Source organism: Mytilus californianus, unplaced genomic scaffold, assembly GCF_021869535.1.
Source record: "Mytilus californianus isolate M0D057914Y unplaced genomic scaffold, xbMytCali1.0.p SCAF_2, whole genome shotgun sequence".
NCBI classification, from domain to species: Eukaryota; Metazoa; Mollusca; class Bivalvia; order Mytilida; family Mytilidae; genus Mytilus; species Mytilus californianus.
The window spans coordinates 114,836,104-114,860,246 of record NW_026262668.1 but is presented as its reverse complement, the minus strand read 5'-3'; the positions used below and the strand labels follow the sequence as shown (position 1 = coordinate 114,860,246).

Genomic DNA, 24,143 nt, shown 5'->3' with positions numbered 1-24,143 from the left:
TCGATTTTCAGTTAAAGTTCATACAATGAATCAAATTTGTATGCAGTATTTTACCAAAATCTGTGACATAGTCCATTTACTGTAACTTGACCTTAAACCAAGAGTTACAAGTAATGAAGTTGAATTCCTCCCTTCGAAAATTTAACGGACGCCATCTTGAGTTGGTTGACCGTTACTGAATTTTTTTTCACAGATGACAACCAAAATGAATTGATTTGTATCAAAAAGACAAGTGCATTATAGCTTAACCATTAACATAACTTTAGTTTTGGTAAACAATGTCATTCTTAAAATTTATAGGCAAAATTCTCAAAATTTGACTATATCCCTTAAAATTGCGATTCTGTGCAAACTTCAGGCGTTTGTTAGAAATGGGCTAAAATACTGTTAAAGCCCTAAAGTGCATACATTTGGCTGTGATACTCTAGATTCAAGTAAAGATTGAAATACTTCTTGAAAATGGCTCGGTGTAAAATTAATACAGGAAATTGTTCTGGGCAGCTCCTTTGTAGGTTAAAAGCCATATATAAAAATAGGAGATGTGGTATGATAGACATTGAGACAACTATCAACCAGAGTTTAAATGACGAGTTTGTTAGCAACTATAAGTCACCGTACGGCCTTCAACAATGAGTAAAACCCATACCGTATAGTCAGCTTTAAAAGGCCCCGACATGACAACATGTGAAACAATTCAAACAAGAAAAGTAACGACATAATTTATAACAAAACAATTTACGAAAAACAATATAACGGCATTCACTGAATTACAGGGTCCTGACTTGGTACAGGCACATAAAGAATGAGACGGTGTTAAACATGTTTGTCAATGTTAGTCTTAGATACATGATTTTTTTTTAATTAGTTGTTATTGGCTTTGAACTAGCTGTCTCTGTACTTAGTGTCTTTTTTGTTGTTAGGGATGAGGGATAGATATATTCCCTGCCACGTCCTATCTGTGTTTTTGTTTGATGTTTTTCTTTGAATCGATCTGATGAGTTAAGCCTTTTTCAACTGATTTTTATAGTTTGTTCTTATGTTGTGCTGTTACACCACAGTCTCAGGTTAGGGGGAGGGTTGAGAGCTCACAAACATGTTTAACCTCACCACATTATTTATGTGCCTGTCCAAATTCAGGAGCCTAGAGTTCAGTGGTTGTCGTTGGTTCTTGTCTGTTTTATTTGTTTTTCGTAAATTGTTTTGTTATAAATTAGGCCCTTAGAATTCTCAATTGAATTGTTTCATATTTTTCATGTCGGGGCCTTTTATAGCCGACTATATGGTATGGGTTTTTCTCATTGTTGAAGGCCGTACGATTGCCTATAATTGCTTACATCCTCTTCATTTTAACGTTGGTGGATAGTTGTCTCATTGGCAATCATGCCACATCTCTTTATTTTTATATTGTGAGCGCTCGCCCAAAGAACATACATATGAATGGTACGTGACGCAGCTCATTTTTCCAGAAGCTCGGATCGTTTCGTGGATAAATATGTGCTACTTTACTAGCTTTTTTTATTTGGATAAATCTTGTAAAAGCTGCATTTAACTATTATTCCGACAATAAATATGAATTTTATACAATATCTGAAAGTAACGATTATTATAAATATAGAATAATAAAAAGCATATTTTGCCAGCTGAGAAACAAAAACTGTACATGTCTTATATGTATACTGTTAATATTTCTTATTCATTTGCAATAGACGGAAAGATTTTGAACCCCCCTTTAATGTATGTCTTTTCTTATTCCGTCAACAGCGGGGGTTCAAAAGGAAGATTTTCCAAAAATAACATGGATCATCTTCAACATAAAAAATAGAATGTAAGACTAAAAAGTGTCTGTATTAACCTTCCTGTAAGTTGTACATCTCCATGCATCCTCAGTAGTACATATGTTTTTCTGTGAAAGTTTTTGTAAACGACTATGCTATCACGAGGTTTACACACTGAAGTAGTTGTAATATTTGGTCTTGTTTTAGATATTACACCATTGAACATCAGTGTTCCATGTTGGATATTCTCAGGCCAGCAAATGAATATATCTGAAAAGCAAAATATATGAAATAAGTTTCGTTATATGAATGTCGTCGTCCTAAAGGTAATTCATGAAATTAAAGTTAACCGTATATAGTGTGTGTGTTTTTATACTTTAATTCCATGCTAATTTCTAGATTAATCTTCACTAGGAATTCGAAAGTAGAGACATTCATAAAAGGGGGGGGGGGGGGGGGTGGATAAATGGGAGCCATGATACTTATAAGGATATGTATGAAAATAGACATTACTTTAGAAGAGGGATATTTAGTTTTCTTTTTTATCTTTTGTTTGTTTCTTTTTGTTATTTTTTTCAGATGGAATGGTTTTTGTTTGATTGTGTTTGTTGGTTGTATTGTGTCTTTTTTAGAGGTTGAATTGGATGTGGGGATAGACATCCTTGCTTGAAGTTATTCGAAATTTTTGATTTTATCTATATCACACTACTAACTGCATGCTGTTAGACTTATGTCATTGTTGATGACAATAATTCGGTTGATATACATTATATATGAAGCAGTATTGACTTTACGTATATCCACCGGAAGTAGTTATATATTGATTTAACTGAGAAGCGAATTGTATCTGATAGTGTCTTCTTTCGTCGTTATTCTTTCAATGGCGTGTCCCTTCGTTATCATTGTAGAGATAGTGTATACTAACTTAGCTTTAGGGATACAAAGCTTTATTGAGGCCGGAAAAAACAAAACATAATATCAATGATTCTTTCCTTAAATTCTGTAAATAGTTAGCAACTATTGAAAGGTTACCAAAAGTTCCGGAAGAATTTTAAACATTCAACGTTATAAGTTGTAGTTTTATAAGAGACACTTTTCTCGATTACTTTGTATGCCAAATATATTGCTAATAAATAAAAATTCATATAATGTTATCAAATATGTACACTTCCGATATATTAATAAAATATTCTCATACACCTTTCGTTTTGTTATGATTTATTATTTATTGCATAACGCTGTCGCGACCTCAGTGCCAACAAACTCTTACTTTTGAAGCAAACGAGTATCTGAAAAATCTGACTTAAGGTTCGTCAGTCAAAACTGTTTTTATTTTTATTTATTACATTGGTAGCAATGAATTACATTGATTTCCCAGTCAAAAAAAAACCGATAATTTCACATGTGAAATAAACGTGGTTATTTCACTCTCTGACGTCATACAACAATAGGCGTTGTCAAGACGTCGATAACGTCGGATCAAAACAAATTGTGAATGCGTAGAAAAAAGATATAGTTCCTTACATTTTCTACATTAATTTCATTAAAAAAAGCCATTTGCCAATGTAATAAAAGGAATAACTAATCAAAGAATTCAAATATCGAAAAATATTCAACTCGTGACCGAACAACACTGATAATTAACTCATGCGCTACGCGCATTCGTGAATTAATGTGTTGTTTGGTCACTCGTTGAATATTTTTCTCTATTTGAATTCTGCGATTAGTTATTCTATAAATATATATAGATAAAACCAATACTACAATCCAATGCTAAAACATAACAAGACCAATACCGGGACTGGGACTGCGTCGCTGCACGCAATTGATCGAGGAATAAGTATACTAAAGCATAACTGATCATTGAGTGTTGATAAAATTTCGAACTAGCGGAAAACAATAAGAGGCTGCACCGTAGATGTAAAAATACAGACCAAATGTAAAATCATTCCCTCCCATAGAAGAGAGGCGGATAATGCCAAAAGGGATAATCAAACTCGTAAGTCGAAAACGATATGACAATACCATGACAAAAAAAAACGAAAAATGATTGGTTGTCATCTGTGCAGTAGATATTGCATAACGGTCAACCAACTCATGATGTCGCCCGTACAATTTTGAAAGGATGACTTCAACTTCACTATTTGGAACTCTTATAAAGCGGAACGTGAAGTTAAGTGATAATGTTAGCTTCCAAAACGTCACTACAGACACGAGCATAGCGGACGAGTCGGATTATATAAACACCGTAAGATGGTGCAAAAGGAACATAGCCGTCCAAAAAAAGAACAATTAACAATAGGGAACAAAAAAATCGTTCCTTTTATCGTAATTTTTTATTAGATATTCCTGTGTAATACTGAAATATCTACATTTAGAAAAGGACAGTTATTGCTGTTTACATTTGATTGATTAAAAGTAAGTCCTTTGAGTAAATTTCGGTAGTATATTTAGAGAATTCTTGATTATTTAACGAAAAAATCAATAGTTAAGGAACTAGTTAAAATCACTGAAAGATTAGTTTAAGAACACTCACTAGGGGATGTTTACTATATGATTCTCCGTGGAGAGTGCGAACCTACGGAAGCGTATTAGCGCCACACAATTTTTTTTTTATAATTTTCTTCCTATCTTTGCGATATAACGCAAACCTTTGCGAAATAACGCAAACCTTTGCGAAATAACGCAAACCATTTGCGATATAACGCAAACCTTTGCGAAATAACGCAAACCTTTGCGTTATAACGCAAACATCTTGATTTCAATTATTCATTAAGTTTTGTATATATATCCGTCTGTCATTAAATTTCTGTTGTGATTTAGTTAGGAAAAGAACCATAAATACAAGGTAAAGTCATTATAATAAATATGCATAGGAATCAGAAAAGTATATAATTTAACAAGAAAATAGAAATGTTATAGGCATATTTTATTTGAAAGGTCAACATTTTCAAAATTTTGATTAAGTAGATAAGAGCAAAAATAATGTCATACAATTGTAAAACTGTCAAGTCAAATAGAAAAAATGATCTTTATGCTGTAAAATGAATTATTAAGAAAAGATTTTTTTTTAAATTTTGATGTAAGAAATCGTTTTTTTAAATCTCAGAATATGATAAAGATTTTTTGATAAAAAGTCATGAAATTTTCAATCTAGTGCGGTAACTTGGTAGCAATTTAAATGGAGAGAACATAATTTTATTAATAAAACATCTTCATTTTATTCATTTATTGCAAAAGGGTAGTTAACCAACCTTATACAATCCTCAAACGAGAGCTTACTTTGGAAGTATATTTATATTCGGCTATAGCTATATTAGCAGGGTTGTTTTTTTTCTTCGGTATAACTTTAATTTACTCAATTTTCATTGTAATATATGTACATGTATTATCATGTATATCATTTTGGGGGGCACTTTATAGCTTGATGTTCGGTGTGAGCCAAGACCGTACTTTGACCTATAATGGTTTACTTTTACCAATTATGACTTAGATGGAGAGTTTTCTCATCGGCACTCATACCACATCTACTTATATCCATTATCCTGCTCATTATCAGTTAAATAGTAAAGCATTTTACTTTGCAATGAGTACAAAGAAGATAAATTTTAATATATGCAGCCTCCTCAATTAATAACTGCTGCTTCCTTTGAATCTTAAATAAGAAATAAGATAAAACAAATGTTTGCGTTATATCGCAAAGGTTTGCGTTATAACGCAAAGGTTTGCGTTATTTCGCAAAGGTTTGCGTTATTTCGCAAAGGTTTGCGTTATTTCGCAAAGGTTTGCGTTATAACGCAAAAGGTTTGCGTTATTTCGCAAAGGTTTGCGTTATAACGCAAACATAGGAAGAAATATTAAAAAAAAAGTTGTGTGGCGCTAATACGCTTCCGTACGAACCTGAACAGTAGAAGAATTTATTATTTCGTTCTTAAGAACTTCCGTATACCACCACCACATTTATGTCTGTTTATTTCGGCTGGTACACTAACCGCTTTGCGAGTACATGAAGTTTGTTTCTTATTCTAGAAATATGCGTATTAGGTATCTTTTTATTTCTTTCTAAACTTTTTTCAAAATGTGATATTCCAATATCCCCAACATTTATATATTTATTTGCATTAAAACCAAGAGATTTTTTATCCGATTTTCCCCGTTTACATCAATTTTTTAATTACAATAGGATCATAGAGCGTCTATAATGGCCAGACGAAACTGTTTCAAATCTATTTTAGATGGAGGACGATATTTTGTCCTTTTTCACAGAGTTTTTAGCCTCTCGGTATCGTGTGATCAAAAGCAAACAGGAACACAATAAAACAAGAATTAAACTCCTCATTTGAACATCTCTATACCGATGAATCTAGTTTGAGATAATAGCGAAAATATAGGATAAAAATTCCACTTCTTGAGCCTTATTATAAAAATATTTTGATAAAGTATTATGAACATGGAGGAACAGCAAACTAACATACAGTCAAGGTTGTATTTTGAACTATTTAATCGTTTTATTTATCATTAAAATATCGCTTACAGGGAAAAATTTAGTTAACTGTCCCTCACTTCCACAACGCATAGAACTGTTCTTAAATAATAATCAGAGAGCTGCACTAATTTACGTTATTTATAACTGATCAAGTATAAACTGATCATGACACTTTAGAACACTTAAGAACAGTTCTATGATAGATTATTCTGACAGTTCTACCTTAAAACACGTAAGAACAGTTCCTTGACAGATTATTCTGACAGTTATACATTAGAACACTTAAGAACAGTTCTATGACAGATTATTCAGACTATTCTACATTAGAACACTTAAGAACAGTTCTATGACAGACTATTCTGAGAATTCAACATTAAAACACTTAAAAACACTTCCATGACAGATTATCCTGATAGTTCTACCTTAAAACACTTAAGAACAATTCTATGACAGACTATTCTGATAATTCAACTTTAAAACACTTAAAAACACTTCCATGACAGATTATCCTGATAGTTCTACCTTAAAACACTTAGGAACAGTTCTATGACAGATTATCATGATAGTTCTACCCTAAAACACCTTAAAACAGTTCTAAGATAGATTATTCTGACTTACATAAAAACAGGTAAGAACTGTTCTATGACAGATTATTCTGACTGTTCTACTTTGGAACACTTAATAACAGTTCTATGACAGATTATTCTGACTGTTCTACATAAGAACACTTAAGAACAGTTCTATGACAGATTATTCTGATAGTTCTACATTAAAACACTTAAAACAGTTCCATGACAGATTATCCTTATAGGTCTGCCTTAAAACACTTATGAACAGTTCATTGACAGAAGATCCTGACTGTTCTACATTAGAACACTTAAGAACAGTTCTATGATTTATTTTTGTGACTGTTCTACATTAGAACACTTAAGAACAGTTTTATGGCAGATTATTCTGATAGTTCTACATTAGAACACTTAAGAACAGTTTTATGACAGATTATCCTGACTGTTCTGCATAAGAACACTTAAGAACAGTTCTATGATCATAGATTATTCTGACTGTTCTACATAAGAACACTTAAGAACAGTTCTATGACAGATCATTCTGACTATTCTACATAAGAACACTTAAGAACAGTTCTATGATAGATTATTCTGACTATTCTACATTAGAACACTTAAGAACAGTTATATGATAGATTATTCTTACTGTTCTACATAAGAACACTTAAGAACAGTTCTATGACAGATTATCCTGATAGTTCTTCCTTTAAGAACACTTAATAACAGTTCTATGACAGATTATTCTGATAGTTCTACATTAGAACACTTAAGAACAAGTCTATGACAGATTATTCTGACTGTTCTTCATTAGAACACTTAAGAACAATTCTGTGATAGATTTTTGTGACTGTTCTACATTAGAACACATACGAACAGTTCTATGATAGATTATTCTTACTGTTCTACATAAGAACACTTAAGAACAGTTCTATGACAGATTATCCTGATAGTTCTACCTTAAAACATTTAATAACAGTTCTATGACAGATTATTCTTACTGTTCTACATTAGATCATTTAAGAACAGTTCTATGATAGATCATTCTGACTGTTCTACTTTAAAACACTTAAGAACAGTTCTATGATAGATTATTCTGACTGTTCTACATTAGATCATTTAAGAACAGTTCTATGATAGATCATTCTGACTGTTCTACACTAAAACACTTAAGAACAGTTCTATGATAGATCATTCTGACTGCTCTACATTAAAACACTTTAGAACAGTTCTATGACAGATTATTCTGACAGTTCCGAAGGTAAGTCAGAACAAGAGAGAATTTTTTACTGTACGAAACGAAAGTGAAAATAATACAAATTTAGAAATGCACTGATAAAAAATACAAATCTAAAACAAGCATTGTTTCTCTTCCTCGGATTGCATAATATTGAGTGCATCAAGGTTCTTTATAATCATATTATTACGCTTAGAGTAAATACGAACAGTTGTAGCGGCAATTCTATTAGATTCTATTATCCACATCTAAAGCAAAATAAAATCTTGATTACACTGTATTGATCTTACTACTTAATGGCCTATGCTACATTTGTAAGAATTCATTTACTTAATGAATCAGTGTAAGTTGACGCATTAGTTTTTCCCCCCATTTATTTAGCTTGATTTTAAGCGACGTAGAAATAGAACATTTTTCAAAAATGCTTGCAATTTGCAATTTTTCATATGTGGTATGATTGTCAATGAGACAACTATCCACTAAAGTTCAAAAGACGTTCGTTTAAGCAGCTATTATATCACTGTACGGCCTTCAATAATGAGCAAATCCCATAGTAAAGTCAGCTATAAAAGGGTTCGACATGACAGAATGTGATATTATTTAAACGAAAAAACCAACGACCTGATTCACGACAAAACATTAAACGAAAAACAAATATGACAGACAGCAACCAAGTCAACCACTGAATGACAGACTCCTGACTTGGAACAGACACATTAAGGATGTGGCGGGATTAAACATGTTTATTAGCGCTCGGTTGGAACGAAGCACAAAAAAAACTAACATAAAGACAAAAGACAAGAAGTGTCGATCTAAGAGCGCTCGCAATTAACGGAAGCTAGTTCACACAGGTGGATGACTTAACTAGAATCTGAGACAAACATAATGATTTCGACTTTCCAATTGCCATACAATGTTCAACTTCTCAGCAGTAACACGTCCTCTGTCCCAGCGTATTGCGGTTACATACCTCACTGATACGTTACGCTCGTATATGATCACAGACCTCATTAGTAGGAGTGTGCTCTTTACAAAAAAAACCTGCTCCAACAGAGTCATGAGGAAGAACGACACAGGTAAGTTTGACGTAATCATCACGAATTGGTTGACCGATGCGATATGTATGTTCTGATATGATTTCGGAGTCTTGGATCTCGAGATACCAGAATAGTCGTATAATCTATAGTTGTACCGGTTGCTTCCTATTCCCGTTTGTGACATTTTGACCGAGTGTGCGTTCGCATGGCGGATAATGAAATCATACCCTGTCGACACCGGTCTCGCTCGTTTTGGCATTCGTGTGATTCCCTCAGTTTTTGTTTGCTACATTGGTATAATGTCTTCTTAATTTGAACATCGGTAAATTGCTATTGTTTCAAAGCCAATTACAACTGATGAATAAATCATGTTCTTCTAGACATAAGTATCAATCAGTACACACCAAACGAATGCAGTGTAAAGAATAGCATGACCTTGTACAATGCCGAAAAAAATAAGTACATAGTATCGACAGGATGTAGGACCATTATGTATTGATTTATCAAAAAACAAAATCAAATATTAGTACCCATAAAACAATATTCAAAGATCTTACTACGGTGTTAAACTGATAACTTTAAAGAATAAGTTATTCAAAGAATCAATCAGTTTACATGGATCGCATTTAAGTTTACGGACTATTTAACAATATTACTGTAAAAATAAGACATGATATCCCGTTTATAATAAGAATACTACAGGTACAACCGAGCTTCCAAATTAAAACTTTGTATCAGTGAAATAATGTAGTCAAAGTTTTAAGTAATTTTTGGTAACGAAATCCGTAACATAATAATTTACCAGTTATACCAAGATTACATTAATTTAAAAGTAAAACGTCACAACAGACACAGGTAAAGCGAAATAGTTGGAAAACATACAAGGGACAAAACGAGCATCGCCGTCTAAAAAGCGAAAACTAACAAAAGGGAACGAAAAACTGTCTTTTCGTCGTAATATTTTTGTATAGATAGCTGTTTTTTTACCAGTGACCACTATTTATAAAGCAATACAAAAAATAATTAGATATGAAGAGTTAAAGAGCTGGGAGTATTAAAGAAAATGCTAAGAATTAATTGCATACGGAGCTGTGACAATAAGAATCATTTCTAGACTGAATGAAGTTCTTGAATTGAGAAAATCTGTGTTCCGTCCTGAAATGGCACGGAGAATGTTGCACAGGGTAGTTACAGATTTTTGTTTTACCGTAAGTAGATCTTCTAAAAGAATTATTAGTAGTTTAAACTTTGAGAAGACTGTTCAAACATGAAGGAGCTATAGTATTTAAAATGTTTCTAAAACCATAGTCCTGATTCTGCGCACCAGTTGACACCTTAATCTTATCCACAAGTTGTGAAATATGTAGCGTAGTAAAACAAACCGAAGTGGTTTGTCTTTTCCTTTTTCTAAATTTATTGTAATTTTTTCTGTACAAAAACGCCGAACCACAAGGCAGAAATTCAAATTACATATTATAAATGTATGAAATATAGTGAGTTTATCTTATTTGGAAAGAAAAAGATCTAAACGTTTCAACATATTAAACTGTTGAGATACCTTTCTACGCAAATTACTAAACGGGTTATCAATGACTATGCCTAACAATTTTAACACAGTTCAATAGACAAATTATAATTTTCAATACATATTGATTGCCTCTTCTCAAAAGCCTTTTTCCAACTGTCAACACCTGATATTTGTCAGGATTAGTTTGCATTTTGAATGATTGAGACGTTAGATATCACATAAACGATTGATACATTTGAACTCCTTTTTATCTTATTTCAGGTCTAACACTTAAAGATATTTTGTAAAATGAACTGGAACACATATGTTAGATGGTAGAACATTGAGAAGTAAGTCGACATACATGATCATTTCGTGTCATTTGAAATTTTAGACGAATCACACAAGTTGCAATTTAAAAGCAAAACATATGTAGTACTCAGTATGTTGATTTTTTTGTAAAATTTTATATTCATTTATAATTCTTTAAACTGCATTTGAATATATATAAAATGTGAAGAGAGAAAAAGTTTTAACAGGACAAAGCGAGAATAGTTGTGACGAAGTCACGCTGCAAAATCGTACTTATTTCATATATCACTCAAACTTGAATGATCTAGACAGCAAAATGAAGCCGTTTTCATATAAACGGAAATGTTCGCAACAATGATATATCATTTTTAACTAATATATTAGGACGGAACTTAGAAAAATCGCGATTTTAAGTGAAATTGAAATCCTTTATATAACACCTTTAAGTACATTTTATACATTTAAAAATCCATTTCTCAATTTTTTAATTGATTGTATCTCTGGAAGTATAAATCTATATTTGTAAGTTTTCCTTAAGAGAATTTTTTAAAGAAAAGTCTGCATTTGCTCCATTGACTCTAGATTTTCTTTCGAATGCCACCCTTAAACATCTATCGTTATTTGAATTATTTTCTTTTATGACAGAGTGGTATATTCAGGTAGGGCGCCCTCCCTTAAAATCTGAAAAATTTAATAGTTTGGCTTAAAACACTTCAAAAATTTGTTTGCCTCGCTCCGCTCGGCAAATTGTTAGGATCTCACCCCTAATAACCTTATCTCCTGGATTCGCGCCTGAGTGAGAACATTTTCTTCTAATAAAGTTATTGAAGATAATCAAGCATATCAGGGAAATTTTCATGGCGTCACAACCACTTTCCCCTCCCCTGCTTGAACCTCTTGATCCGCTACTGAAGAATACACTCCAGACCGGTAAAACGTTCTTATAACTTTTAGAATTTATTTCTCATTCTATAAACATTTTCATGTTGAAAAAAACGTATTTTTTACCAGAGACTCCACTTTTAATCACAGATGAATAACGCGAAAATACGAATACGATCCCCTTTCGATTATGTTATGTCACTAAAATCTGACAAACACATATTAATCAATGGACTAGTATGAGGAAAAATGATTGACGAATTATTTCGAGAACATTATCTTAGAAATTAACATGCATTTTATACAAATGTGCAATCTATTGAACGAATTTTCATTTACCAATTTAGTCAGATTAGTGGATTTATGATTTTGTTTTGTTCAGTAAATGTTCAACATCTTAAAAAGTTTTATATAAATTTTTACAAATATTAGAGACATCACCAATTCACTTTTTTCCCATCACCCATTTACATTTCTATCACCTATGAAGGATGATATACGTTTAGATTTATCGAGAGTTTTACCTTATGTAGTCTTCCCAAATTCAGCAAGCTAAAAGGGACATAATACAACATATTTATTTTTACTAATAACATCCTGTGAAAACATGTGCATACACATAACTCTGACTGTATTATCCCATCTGTTGTACTATTGACTTTGTATACCACCACTACCTCAATATTGTATGATTCGAAAGTAACTAGAAATACAAGAAGGTTACAGTCACTGAGATGAATGTTAAAATTTCTTAAAGACAAAATAAAAATGTCATAAATACGAAAGCAAAATGTAAGTTGAAAAAAAAGAATGCCGAAAAGATCATCAGAATCATGAAACTAAAATAGAATATCATGCATTGAAGTATGGCAGTAATACGCTTCAATACATTATATCAAAAAGCAATTTATTTTCTCTTAAAGTAATTTATGATACTCTAGGGAAAATGTCCTCCGATGATTTGTGGGAAATAACAGAATGACCAAAATCTTGGATAATAGAAACGTCTTACTACAAATGGTTCTAAGGAATTATCGAATCATTTGTCATAATCAAAGACCTATTTATGGACCAGACAAACATAAACCGTTCTGATGACTGGCAGACACATTTTAACTGGCATTTCTCATGACTATTCACTGTGTTTTTGTTTTTTTTTTTTACAAACCAATGTGATATTTGTTTATGCTCAAGAACTCGTGTACGAAAAATGGTAATAATAATGTCTACAACAATATACTTTCTGCAAACAATTCTACAAAGTTTACAAGGCCGTTTTCGTTTTATCCCTGCTTTTGAATGAATGAATATGTGAACTATGCGTTAATGAGACAACGAACGTATCAATACACTTACACTTGGTTAACCTACATGTATAAAGAAGTTTAGAGGTCAGTAAACAACCTTCAATGTTACACGGATGACTTTATTGCATATCAACCTCTAAATCAACCGGAGTCTAGATATGTTGTTAATGAAAAATTTTATAACAGCAACATTTATTTTATAAAGGACAAAAAGAACAAAAAGCCATTTTGATAAAACAATCCATGACGAGATTACTGACAAAGGGCGAACATATCAACATCCTTTGAGGTTAAGATGGTTTTGTTTAGTACCCAACCCTTCCCCTGTATTTGAATAGTTTGATAAAAAAAAAAGTTTTTGTTTCAATATTAAATCTGTAAAAAAATCTTTAGAAATCAAAAATTGTCTCTTACCCCCTCAAGCCTCAGGTTATTTCGTACTTCATACTTTGAATATCAGCATCAATAATATAAGCAACTTTTCACTTATTTTCACTTTGATTGTTTATAAAGATATTAATGAAAATCTTCTTTTTAAATCTACTAGTATAGTGGAAATAAGATAGTTTCGGAGGATGTCTTAGTGTTTTACAGTCGTTCAGTTGGTTGGTATAGTCGAGCGTTTGAATTTGTCCGGTTTTATAGACTTATCCTTTTTGAATTTACCTTGGAATTCAGATTTTTTATAATACATTTTTTGGTGAATCTTAAGAGCAAAATAAAAATCAAATATGATATATTTGAACACGTTACAGATAACATGTATATCGTCTATATATTAAATCCGTTGGATGCGTACGGATTAGTATTTTGTCTGGGTTTATTTCTAGTTGAAATTGGTTTTGAACTAGCTGTCAGTAACTGGGAGTTCCCTAGATTGTGATCTTGTGTGTTTTGTCTTTTCGTTAAACTATTTGGTGTCTGTTGCATTCCGGTCAGTCATGTCCTTTCCAACTGATTTTACAGTTTGTTCTTAAGTTGGTTAATGGTGTAACACCATTTTCTCATGAAAAAGGGGGGGGGGGCTGTTATTCAGTTGTTGTCTTTGTTGCTGTTAACAATACTTCTTTTTCGTTTACTCTTTTGTGGCAAAAATAACGCCGTTGGTTTTCTCATTTAAATTTAAATTTTGTCAAGCCGGACTTTTTATAGCTAGCTATACGGGGTTTGATCATTGTTGAAGGCCGTACGGTGACATATAGTTATACATCCACTACTTCTAGTCTCTCAGACTGGTTGATAGTTGTCTCATTAGAAGTTATACCACATCTCCTTATCTGTATACAAGTTTAAAAGGTGAGTAAAAGTGGTCACATAACAAATATATAAAGAAATCATAAATGGGTCAAGTTACTCAAAGAAGCTTTACGTTATGCAATACTAAAATTAATCATAGTTGATAGAACTGACATTTATTAAACACAAATTCTACATTATTTCAAAATAATTTTTAGGGCTGTATTATTGAAAATACAGTGAAGGAGAATTAGATTATCTATACATGACAGATTCAAATATTTTATTAGAATTTTGCTTGTAATTTTAAATGAATTATTGTTTTGTTGGCTGTGAGAACTTATTATACCTTATTTATTTAGAAATAAAAATACGACCAATTTCTCTCTCATTCTTTTGCAGAATTAAAATATTTACAAATTGTACAATTTAGTAAAAAGAAGAAAATGTGGTATAATGGCCTATGAGACAGCTAACCACAAGAGACCAAATGATTTTAGTAACTATAATGGAATGATGGAAGACGTCTTACATTTTTAGGTTTTATGAATAAACTGATTCACCAATGAAATTTTAAAGTAAATTGGATAACTAAGTAGTTAGAAATGGCAAGGATTTTACATAGGTAATCTTTGATTTCCTATATTCCTCTAAGCAATTGAAATACATGCCGACAAAAAAACAAGGGACATTAGGTACTATTATAGTTGACCTTATCAGGTTTTTACTTTTCTTTTAATGTCCCTATTGGTAAGACGGCTAACCATGGATGCATATCTATTTTACTTTTTTTTTAATTTTACAGCCACAACTGTTGGCTCTATGTGTTCCTGATGAATGTTTTGACTGCCACAACTTTAACACCAGGAACACTTATAGCTAACAGTTTTGACAGACAGAACTTACATCAGGAACTTTTACAGCTTACACTGCTACAACTGTTAGCTGCAAGCGTTCCTAATAAAATTGCGTCTCTCACACAACTGTTAGCTCTATGCGTTCCTGATAGAATTTTGACTGCCACAACTGTTAGCTGTAATGTTCCTGATGTAAGTTTTGGTTGCTACAACTGTTAGATTTAAGTGTGTATAAGTGTAAGTTGTGTCTGCCAGAACTTTTAGCAGTAACCGTTCCGGGTGTAAGTTTTGTCTTCCACAACTATGAGTTGTAAGCGTTCCTGATGAAAGTTTTGGCTGTCACATTTGTTATCTGTACGGTTCCTGATATAAGTTTTGTCTGCCACAACTGTAAGCTGTAAGCGTTCCTGGTTAAAATTGTGTCTGCCGCAACTGTTAACTGTAAGCGTTCTTGATGTAAGGTATATCTATCAGAACTATTAGCAGTAAGCGTTTTTGATGTAAGTTTTGTCTGCCACAGCTGTTAGCTGTAAGCGGTCCTAATTCAAGTTCTGTCTGCCACAACTATTAGCTGTAAGCGTTCCTGATGTATGTTTTGTCTGTCACAGCTGTTAGCTGTAAGCGTTCATGAAGTAAGTTTGGTCTGTCACAGTTGTTAGCTGTAAGCGTTCCTGGTGTAAGTTCTGTCTGCCACAGCTTTAGCTGTAAGTGTTCCTGATGTTACTTTTATCTGTCACAACTGTAAGCTGTAAGCGTTCCTGGTGTTACTTTTATCTGTCACAACTGTAAGCTGTAAGCTTTCCGGGTGTAAATGGACCAAGAAACGAGTTTCAAACGCATCAAAACAGAACATGGACATTAAAATAGTTTTCGAAATTCACAAAAAATCTAGAGCTTTATTCCGCTATATCACTTCTCGGCTTTGATATTTTTCACTCCAATGTTTTAATTGATTGTTTAAAACGATGACATCTGAAAAGTATCACCTGAATTGTATAAAACAAAAATTCATCTAAATAGTTTAGGTAAATATTTGTTCTAGTCACAGTGGCATACTGAATTAGACAAAACAGTTCAGACGCAAACGAATAGCTTAAAGACGCATCTTCACTTCTTAAGAATAAACTTTCCTTTTTCTAAAAATAGTTTTTCTCAATTACTTCGAAAGTTGTCAACTTGTCAATACTTTTTCATTAAAAACCACTCCAGTTAGCAGAAATTTTCATCTTAATATGTACTAAGCTTGATGACTTTGAGAATTGAAAAACCTCATTGAATATAGCACTCTGCAATTAATTGTCATGAACTTTAAACACTTCCAACTACCGATAATCTTTAGCTTGGAATTGCTTTTGATCAATGAGGGATGCCTGTATAATGTCAATTTCAACATTGTTAGACGAGTAAAAATAGTGTTGAGTAGAGGCTAATATGTGTTCACACGAAAGTGCAACCAAAAAGCAGAAATGAACAAACTATATAGCATTTGACCAAACACAAAAGGGCTATTTTACTTATATTGGATATCATGACATCGGGATTGCTGTGAGAAGCTGAAGACATTTATCTTCAGTATTAATGTCTGCAAAAGTTAATTTATCACTGCCTTCCACAGGGTTTCGGTTTTGTTTTTTCTTTTTAGCTCACATGGACCAAAAGGCATGTTGGAGTTATCACTTAACGTACGCTATAACTTTTGGTTTAAAACATCTTCTCTGAATCCAATGTATCAATTGAGAAACACAGTTAGCCTGCAATATCCTTGTGGGAAGGATGGGGTCAATTTTGAAGTTATGTTCTTCAACCCCGTCGATAGACCAAAATAGTCACAATTACAAAAATTACACATGATCAATATCGAAAAAATAAAATACAATCCAGTAAGACAATCAAATTGCTGTCAAACTTTCAGGAAATAATAAAAATAAGAGGCCTTTTAGGAATTATGGTTGATTAACCAACACGCCATTAAACAAGGGACCACTTCTATCAAATAAAAGAAAATTTCAACTGTCATCCTGATTAAATATTTTCCGCAGTGAATAATGACTTCTAATATATGTATTAAACCTGGGAACAGTAGTCAATATATATGTTCCTGATTAAACCCAGTCAAAGACCCAAGAAATCTTCGCAGTCTCTGACTAGTTAAAAAATCAGTATTCAGTTTTCTAGATTATGACTAACTATCAACATACTATCAAACATTCATTTAGAGATATATTCTTCATTGTAATATTCTAACCAATTTATTTTGACCTTCATTCAAACATTTCATTTATTTTTTTAATTCCCAATGTCATAGTATGACAGCTATATTTTCGTTTTGCATTTCATCCATACGATCATGTTATATTGCATATAATATAGTTAGATTCCATAATAACAATATAACAAAGTTGAAACAAAAACAAGATTTCCATTAAATGTTATCAATTCCCGCCTAAAATAGCAAAAATTGCGACAGTTGTATGTGTGTGGCAGAGTTAAGCATCTGGTGTTATATTTTTTCGTTTGGGCTTGTATTATATTTGCTTTCGGGTTTATATGATCCGTTCATCCTATTTTGACTCCTCAAAATTCAAGAGTCTATCCTAAATTGAAGTAAATTATGTGGCCTTCCAATAACCGTTTCGATTCCTAACATCACTGAAGAGACATTAATTGTCGAAATCCGGATATGGTGTACAAAAAATCTTTGCACTTTTGTTTGCGGTATACCATCTTTGCCGCAAGTTTATTGTTTTCTGTTTGGTATTAAATTTATAGTTAAGATCTATTTATTACACCTTGTGATCCGTTTATTTGGCAATCGCCAATGGCAGTCAGCAGGATTTAAGAACATTTGCTGTTCGACCTGTTAGTCAAATGCGTTTTGTTAAAATATACTTTTTCACTTTTTTGGTCTTTTGGAAAATGTTGTTTGTGCTGTATTTAGACCCCTCTAACAAGAAATTTGTTTTGCATGCACACGTATAAAAATTGCGGTTTTTATCCAACGCAATCATAGGTTTGAACGTTGTTTTCAATTTAGACTTGTATATATATATATATATATGAATAAGCCGGAACAAACCCCCACAAAAGTTAAGTTATTAGATTAGGCTACCAATGATTTGTCATCAATATCCAATTCTTTTGAGCAAATTTACGGAGATATGATAATGACAACCACTTACGAAGTATTTGACTTGGGACAGACTAGTTCGGTATTTCAACTTTATACATGATTACTTCAGTACCACTGATAATGACTTATGGTACGAAATATTACTAAATATGTTCATTGATATAAAACAAACCCAATAGCAAGCATAAAATTAACTACACAAAACACAACAAATTGTACATGCACCAACATCAAACACAGATAAATTACTACGATAAAAGACGACACACATAATACAAAACCTACAAAAAACAAACGAAAAAAGTGCATAAAACACAAATAATGCTGTAGTACTGGACGAATGTCAGCATTGCTGTTAACACGAATGTAATCAGATAAAGCTTTTATAAACTTAGCAAAAAATAAACTAAATACAACAATTCAATAATTCATTTACATCTAAAGAAAGTAAGGACAGAATAATGATACACGCAAAACATAAAATGACAGCAAGGTCAATCAGATCACGTGTTTTTGCCTAATCTACATTGTTTTCTTGTTTCGCTCTCTGTTGTATATCATTTTTCATATTGCAATTTGTTTTAGTTGCTATAGCATATTTAATGCCTTTTGCATCCATTCATATAAAGAATCAAATTTTGACATATATCAATGGACAACTTCCCTGCTCACAAACAACAGACACTCTCGTCGATTATTATTTTTCACTGTTTATGACAGAGAAAGAAGTTTTTTGGGTAAAAGTATATACTATGTGTTTGTTGTTTGGTTATCAAACACTATAATATCACGATGCTGTCCAATGTATTTATCATTACACACTGCACCTATATATAGTTTTATTGATAATAAGGATGCTATATAATTTAGAATATTTATTGCATCCTTAACGTTATATGCGAGGTCACTGTGATGTCACTTGCCTGAACTATCTAATTAAAAAAAAAGAAATTAGCCTTATCAAAAAGATATTTTAACATTATCAATATCTTTGTATAAGAAATTTTGTAGCAAAAAACTGTTTTGGTATAAGGACTTTTGCTTATATATCTAAATATTAATCACAGGATCTCAGTTTTGGCTTATTTTCGTTAAATGCAAGAAGTTTGAAGCCTAACTTAAACAAGAATGTATGTCAAATTCAAAAATATACTGATTTCTTGAATTTCACATTTAAAGAAAGCAGACATTTTTTTTTCTCAATCAAATACCTTTTTGTCATAAGAATATAGAGAATATAATGTGAAAAATAAGAATATAGGGGTAGCACGTTTTAACTACTTATTGTAAGATCGTATGAATGGGAGCAAAAACACATCAACTGAATTTTCTAAAAGAAAATTACCTAAACACCGCATGCCAAAAAGGCCTGTGGTTTCACTGACGGACGAACAAGTCGATAGGATAAAGGCGCTTTAATTTGATTCTAGCGTAGGCAAGATAACAGATACACCAAAACTCAAACAATTTCTCAAAGATAAAGGATTTTGGTTAGTAACTTGTGAAGTTTTGGGTTCGGATAATGAGCTGTGCCATCCTACAAAGGAAGTCAGAATACATTCGAGAAAAAACATCTATATGGCATAAATACTCATATGGTCTTGAACGTTAATATCCTTTTAATAATGGCGATAATGTGTATCACCCGTTTTCCAACGGTATGCATATCTGTTTTTAAACATTCAAGTAGTCCAATATATTGTGCAATAATTCAGCGGTTAGAGAGTGTTTCAAGACAGATATCGACCTCGTCAGGCAAACTTGACTTCATAGAAACGATAGTTGATCTACTTACTATGAATAAAAATAGACGTGATAAACGTCAATGAGACAGTAACCAAACGACAATAATTACCAACCGCAATCTAGAGGACAAAACAAAGTTTTCAACAACACACAGGTGTCTACACAATGTGTCAAGCTCTAAATTGTCGGTAGTCTATAAAAATAGGGAATAAATTTAACAGAAACAATCACTGATCTGCAATAACCATCAAACTTTCCAAATAACTATATTTAGACCTACTTTGATATTGTCAAAACTTTTTATATAGTTGACTTCTCAAATTTTCAACCTATCTGAAGAAATTCGTCGTGCACAGTGACATCGGAATTAAATGTGTCTAATACTACCACTGGGTTTCCATCGCTGCTTGTAGCTTGTATGCTCTCGAGGGTAAAATTCGTCGACATTTCAATGATTAATTTTGTCCATCTCAATTTCAATTTTCCAGTTTATGAATTGTTAATAGTGCTTAAATTAACGGTTTAAGAAAACATAGAGTTTTGACGGATTTTATTTTAGTATTTATGTTTCCTAAATATTGTCTCGAACGTTACCTTGAAAGTTATTCTAGTAAAATGTGTCAGGGATGCTGAGATAGGAATCATACTTTTATATCAATATGTTTATGTTTGTATTGTTAAGCAATTTAGATTGTTACTGTTTAAAAAAAACGTTATTTCATCAAAATGAAATATCCTCCGTTCATTTTCCGTCGTACTTTTAATTTTCTCCATGACCGTCTTCATCGATTACTTTTCTATATAGTAGAGAAACATTTCCTTATCGCCATTTAATCACTATGCAGTTTCAATCGTAATAACTCGACAGTAAAAATTAAGTCTGCAATGAAGATAATACGTCAGTAATTAAAGTCAATTGGGTTTGAATATACTTCAGTAATTGGAATTAACAGCTAACGGATTTCATCTGCTGATAGTATGTCCTATGTCTATCTAATTATTTTTTTTAAAGTTTTTTAAGCATTTTATCTGCTCTTTCTTTTATAAATTGTAGCTTACCATGCCTGTTTTCTTCTATGTCCTAGTTCTTGCTAGCCACCCTCCTTGTTGAGGAGGGATTGCGCGTTTGTATCTTCCAATCGTTCACAATATCACAACTGCTTTGAAATTTTTTCGACACTTCGACACATTAGTTTTGTTCCTTTTCTTGTCTAACAAGCATATGGTGCCTCAGAGTACCTACTTGTAGAATTTATTTTCAAAATGTGCAATGTGAAATGTTAAATTAATATGGTACATGCTACTATGATTTTTAACAAAGTCTTATATGGTTCTTGCAAAGTAAAAATACGTTTTTTTTCATTTTCTGTGATATAGATGGGATATGATGTATCTGTATTCAGCTGCTCTCACTTCCTGTGAAAAAGGTTGGATATGACGTATCTGTATTCCGTGGTTTTCGGTTTCTGGGACATAGGTTGGATACGATGTATCTGTATTCCATCTTTTTCACTTTCTGTGACAAAGGTTGGATACGACGTATCTGTATTCCGTCATTTTCACTTTCTGTGACATAGGTTGGATATGATGTATCTGTATTCCGTCGTTTTTCACTTTCTGTGACATAGGTTGGATACGACGTATCTGTATTCCGTCACTTTCACTTTCTGTGACATAGGTTGGATACGATGTATCTGTATTCCGCTATTTTCATTTCTCGTGATGGTTGAATAGGATGTATCTATATGTGTATTCTGTATATACTAATAGATTAAAAGGGACTTTGGAAAAAGTAGACCAGTTGAAAATGTATCATAAATATTTTTCCTATCTTTTTCGATGCAACTTTACTATTACGAATTTTTGTTAAAAATTCAGTTAAACTTTGGAATATCTCTATTATATTGGTCATAAGAAGTCATATATTTTTTTGGTATTAATGCTTCGTTTGGTAGCTGTCTCATTAACGTTTACCCCATATCTCCTGTTATTGTCATGTCGTCTGCAGAGAGTTATTTTTATATCTTATTATCCCTCGCATTTGTATATGAATTAACCCATAAGAAGACAAATATAATTTCATCATTCTGTTAGTTATTGTGGATTGCTTTTATTTTGTTTATCGATTTCGCCCACAGTAATTTCTACATTGAAACCTTTTTTATTGTAAAACCAAGACATTTCTTTAGTCAATTGATACAAGACAATGAGTCTCAATAAGAGTTATAGAAATCGTATCTTAACCTGTCAAAACAGTTTGTTTAAAGTCTACGTCACTTCTGAAATGTGTTTTAAGACCAAAAGCAACGGATCTTCCTTATAATATATTCGCATTAGTTTTTGCGTTCAGGAGTCATTGTGTTCAATACATCTAAGCTTTGACAAAACTGGAACTTCGCGATATTGTTGTAATATTTTGAAAAAATCACTAAACGCCAATTTTTATAAGCAATGGATTCGATTCGGTCAACAAAATATTAGTTTCAAAATTTAAGATTTTTGTTTCGTTTATGAATATATCTTTAGTACTAACCCTTGATCGATATGAAATGCATGGGTCACAAAAAATATTTAAACCAACAGTTCTCCTCAATAAAAGTTTCTTGCCTTAAAAATTCTTAAATGACAATGATTCTATCTACGGGTTTCTATAAGAAGACATTGGTTTCGTCATCCGAAAATCAAAGACCCTTGATACCTTCGAGAAATTCTTGAAATTCTTGAAATGAATAAGATTACATTTCAATGCGTAGAATTGTCGATTCCAATACTTTTTGCAAGATTTGTGCTACAGGTTTGACGACATTACTTTGTATAAATAAAATAGTCAGTCAGTCTGAATTAAAATCTGAGGTTGCTGTAAGATGTTAAAGTAGATGTAAATTAAGTCTATTTATCAAAAATTTGAGTGCAGCTCTGCTGTACAATATATCATCTTATTTTTCAAAAATAAAAAAAAATGTACAAAATAAACACATTTGATAAAACGTAAACTACATATTTACATAATTAAGTAATGGTACCAAAAAGGCCAAGTCCGGTAATAGTTTCGCGCGCAAACATATCTCAGTAATATTCTCCGACATACATACCTCAGTCATAATATTATCCGATATACATACCCCAGTCATAATATTCTCCGATATACATACCTCAGTCATAGTATTCTCCAGTATACATACCTCAGTCATAATATTCTGCTATATATATACCCCAGTCATAATATTCTCTAATATACATACATCAGTCATAATATTTGCCGATATACATAACTCAGTCATAATATTCTCCGATATACATACCCCAGTCATAATATTCTCAGATATACATACCCCAGTCATAATATTCTCCGATATACATGCCTCAGTCATGATATTCTCCGATATACATACTTCAGTCATAATATCATTAGTTACATAGTGTGCTAGTGACCTAATACGATATATATAGGGTCAGTAAATTTCATATGGGGTGAGAGCGACGCTCGAATCCCCAAATGGAATTTACTGACCCCATATATATCGTATTAGGTCACTGGCACACTGTGTAACGAATTTATCTTACCGACTATCTTAACATGTGGTATTTTGACTAATGGTCTATCAAAGTGATCAAGTCTTCAATACTTAGTGTTAAGAATCTACTTCCATTGGTCTATACAAAAAAAAATGCCAACAATAATAACTTGTTAGCTTTAAATGTGTTTTATGAATCTATTTCAATCGTTCATCATCAATTTCTTCGTCTGTTGAAACCTTTAAGATTTTTCCTAAACACCGTGTTGTTTTTACAAAGGAACGTAATATAAAAATAAGGATATGTGGTATGATTGCCAATTAGACAACTATCAACCAAATTTCAAATGAAGTGGATGTAAGCGATTATAGGCAACCGTACGGCCTTCAACAATGAGAAAAACCCATACCGTATGGTCGGCTATAAAAGGCCCCGACATGAAAAATATGAAACAATTCAATTGAGAAAACTAACGGCCTAATTTATAACAAAACAATTTACGAAAAACAAATATGACAGACATGAACCATCGATAACCACTGAACTACAGGC

General features: G+C 32.2%; 1 protein-coding gene across 1 annotated transcript in view; it reads right to left on the bottom strand.

Moving 5' to 3' along the window:
• LOC127730800 (putative ferric-chelate reductase 1) overlaps positions 1-24,143 on the bottom strand; it is a 63,240-nt gene that overhangs the window by 34,191 nt on the left and 4,906 nt on the right. Inside the window, exon 2 of the mRNA XM_052239386.1 lies at positions 1,853-2,045. Coding sequence (XP_052095346.1) covers positions 1,853-2,045 — 193 coding nt within the window. The remainder of the gene's footprint in view (positions 1-1,852; positions 2,046-24,143) is intronic.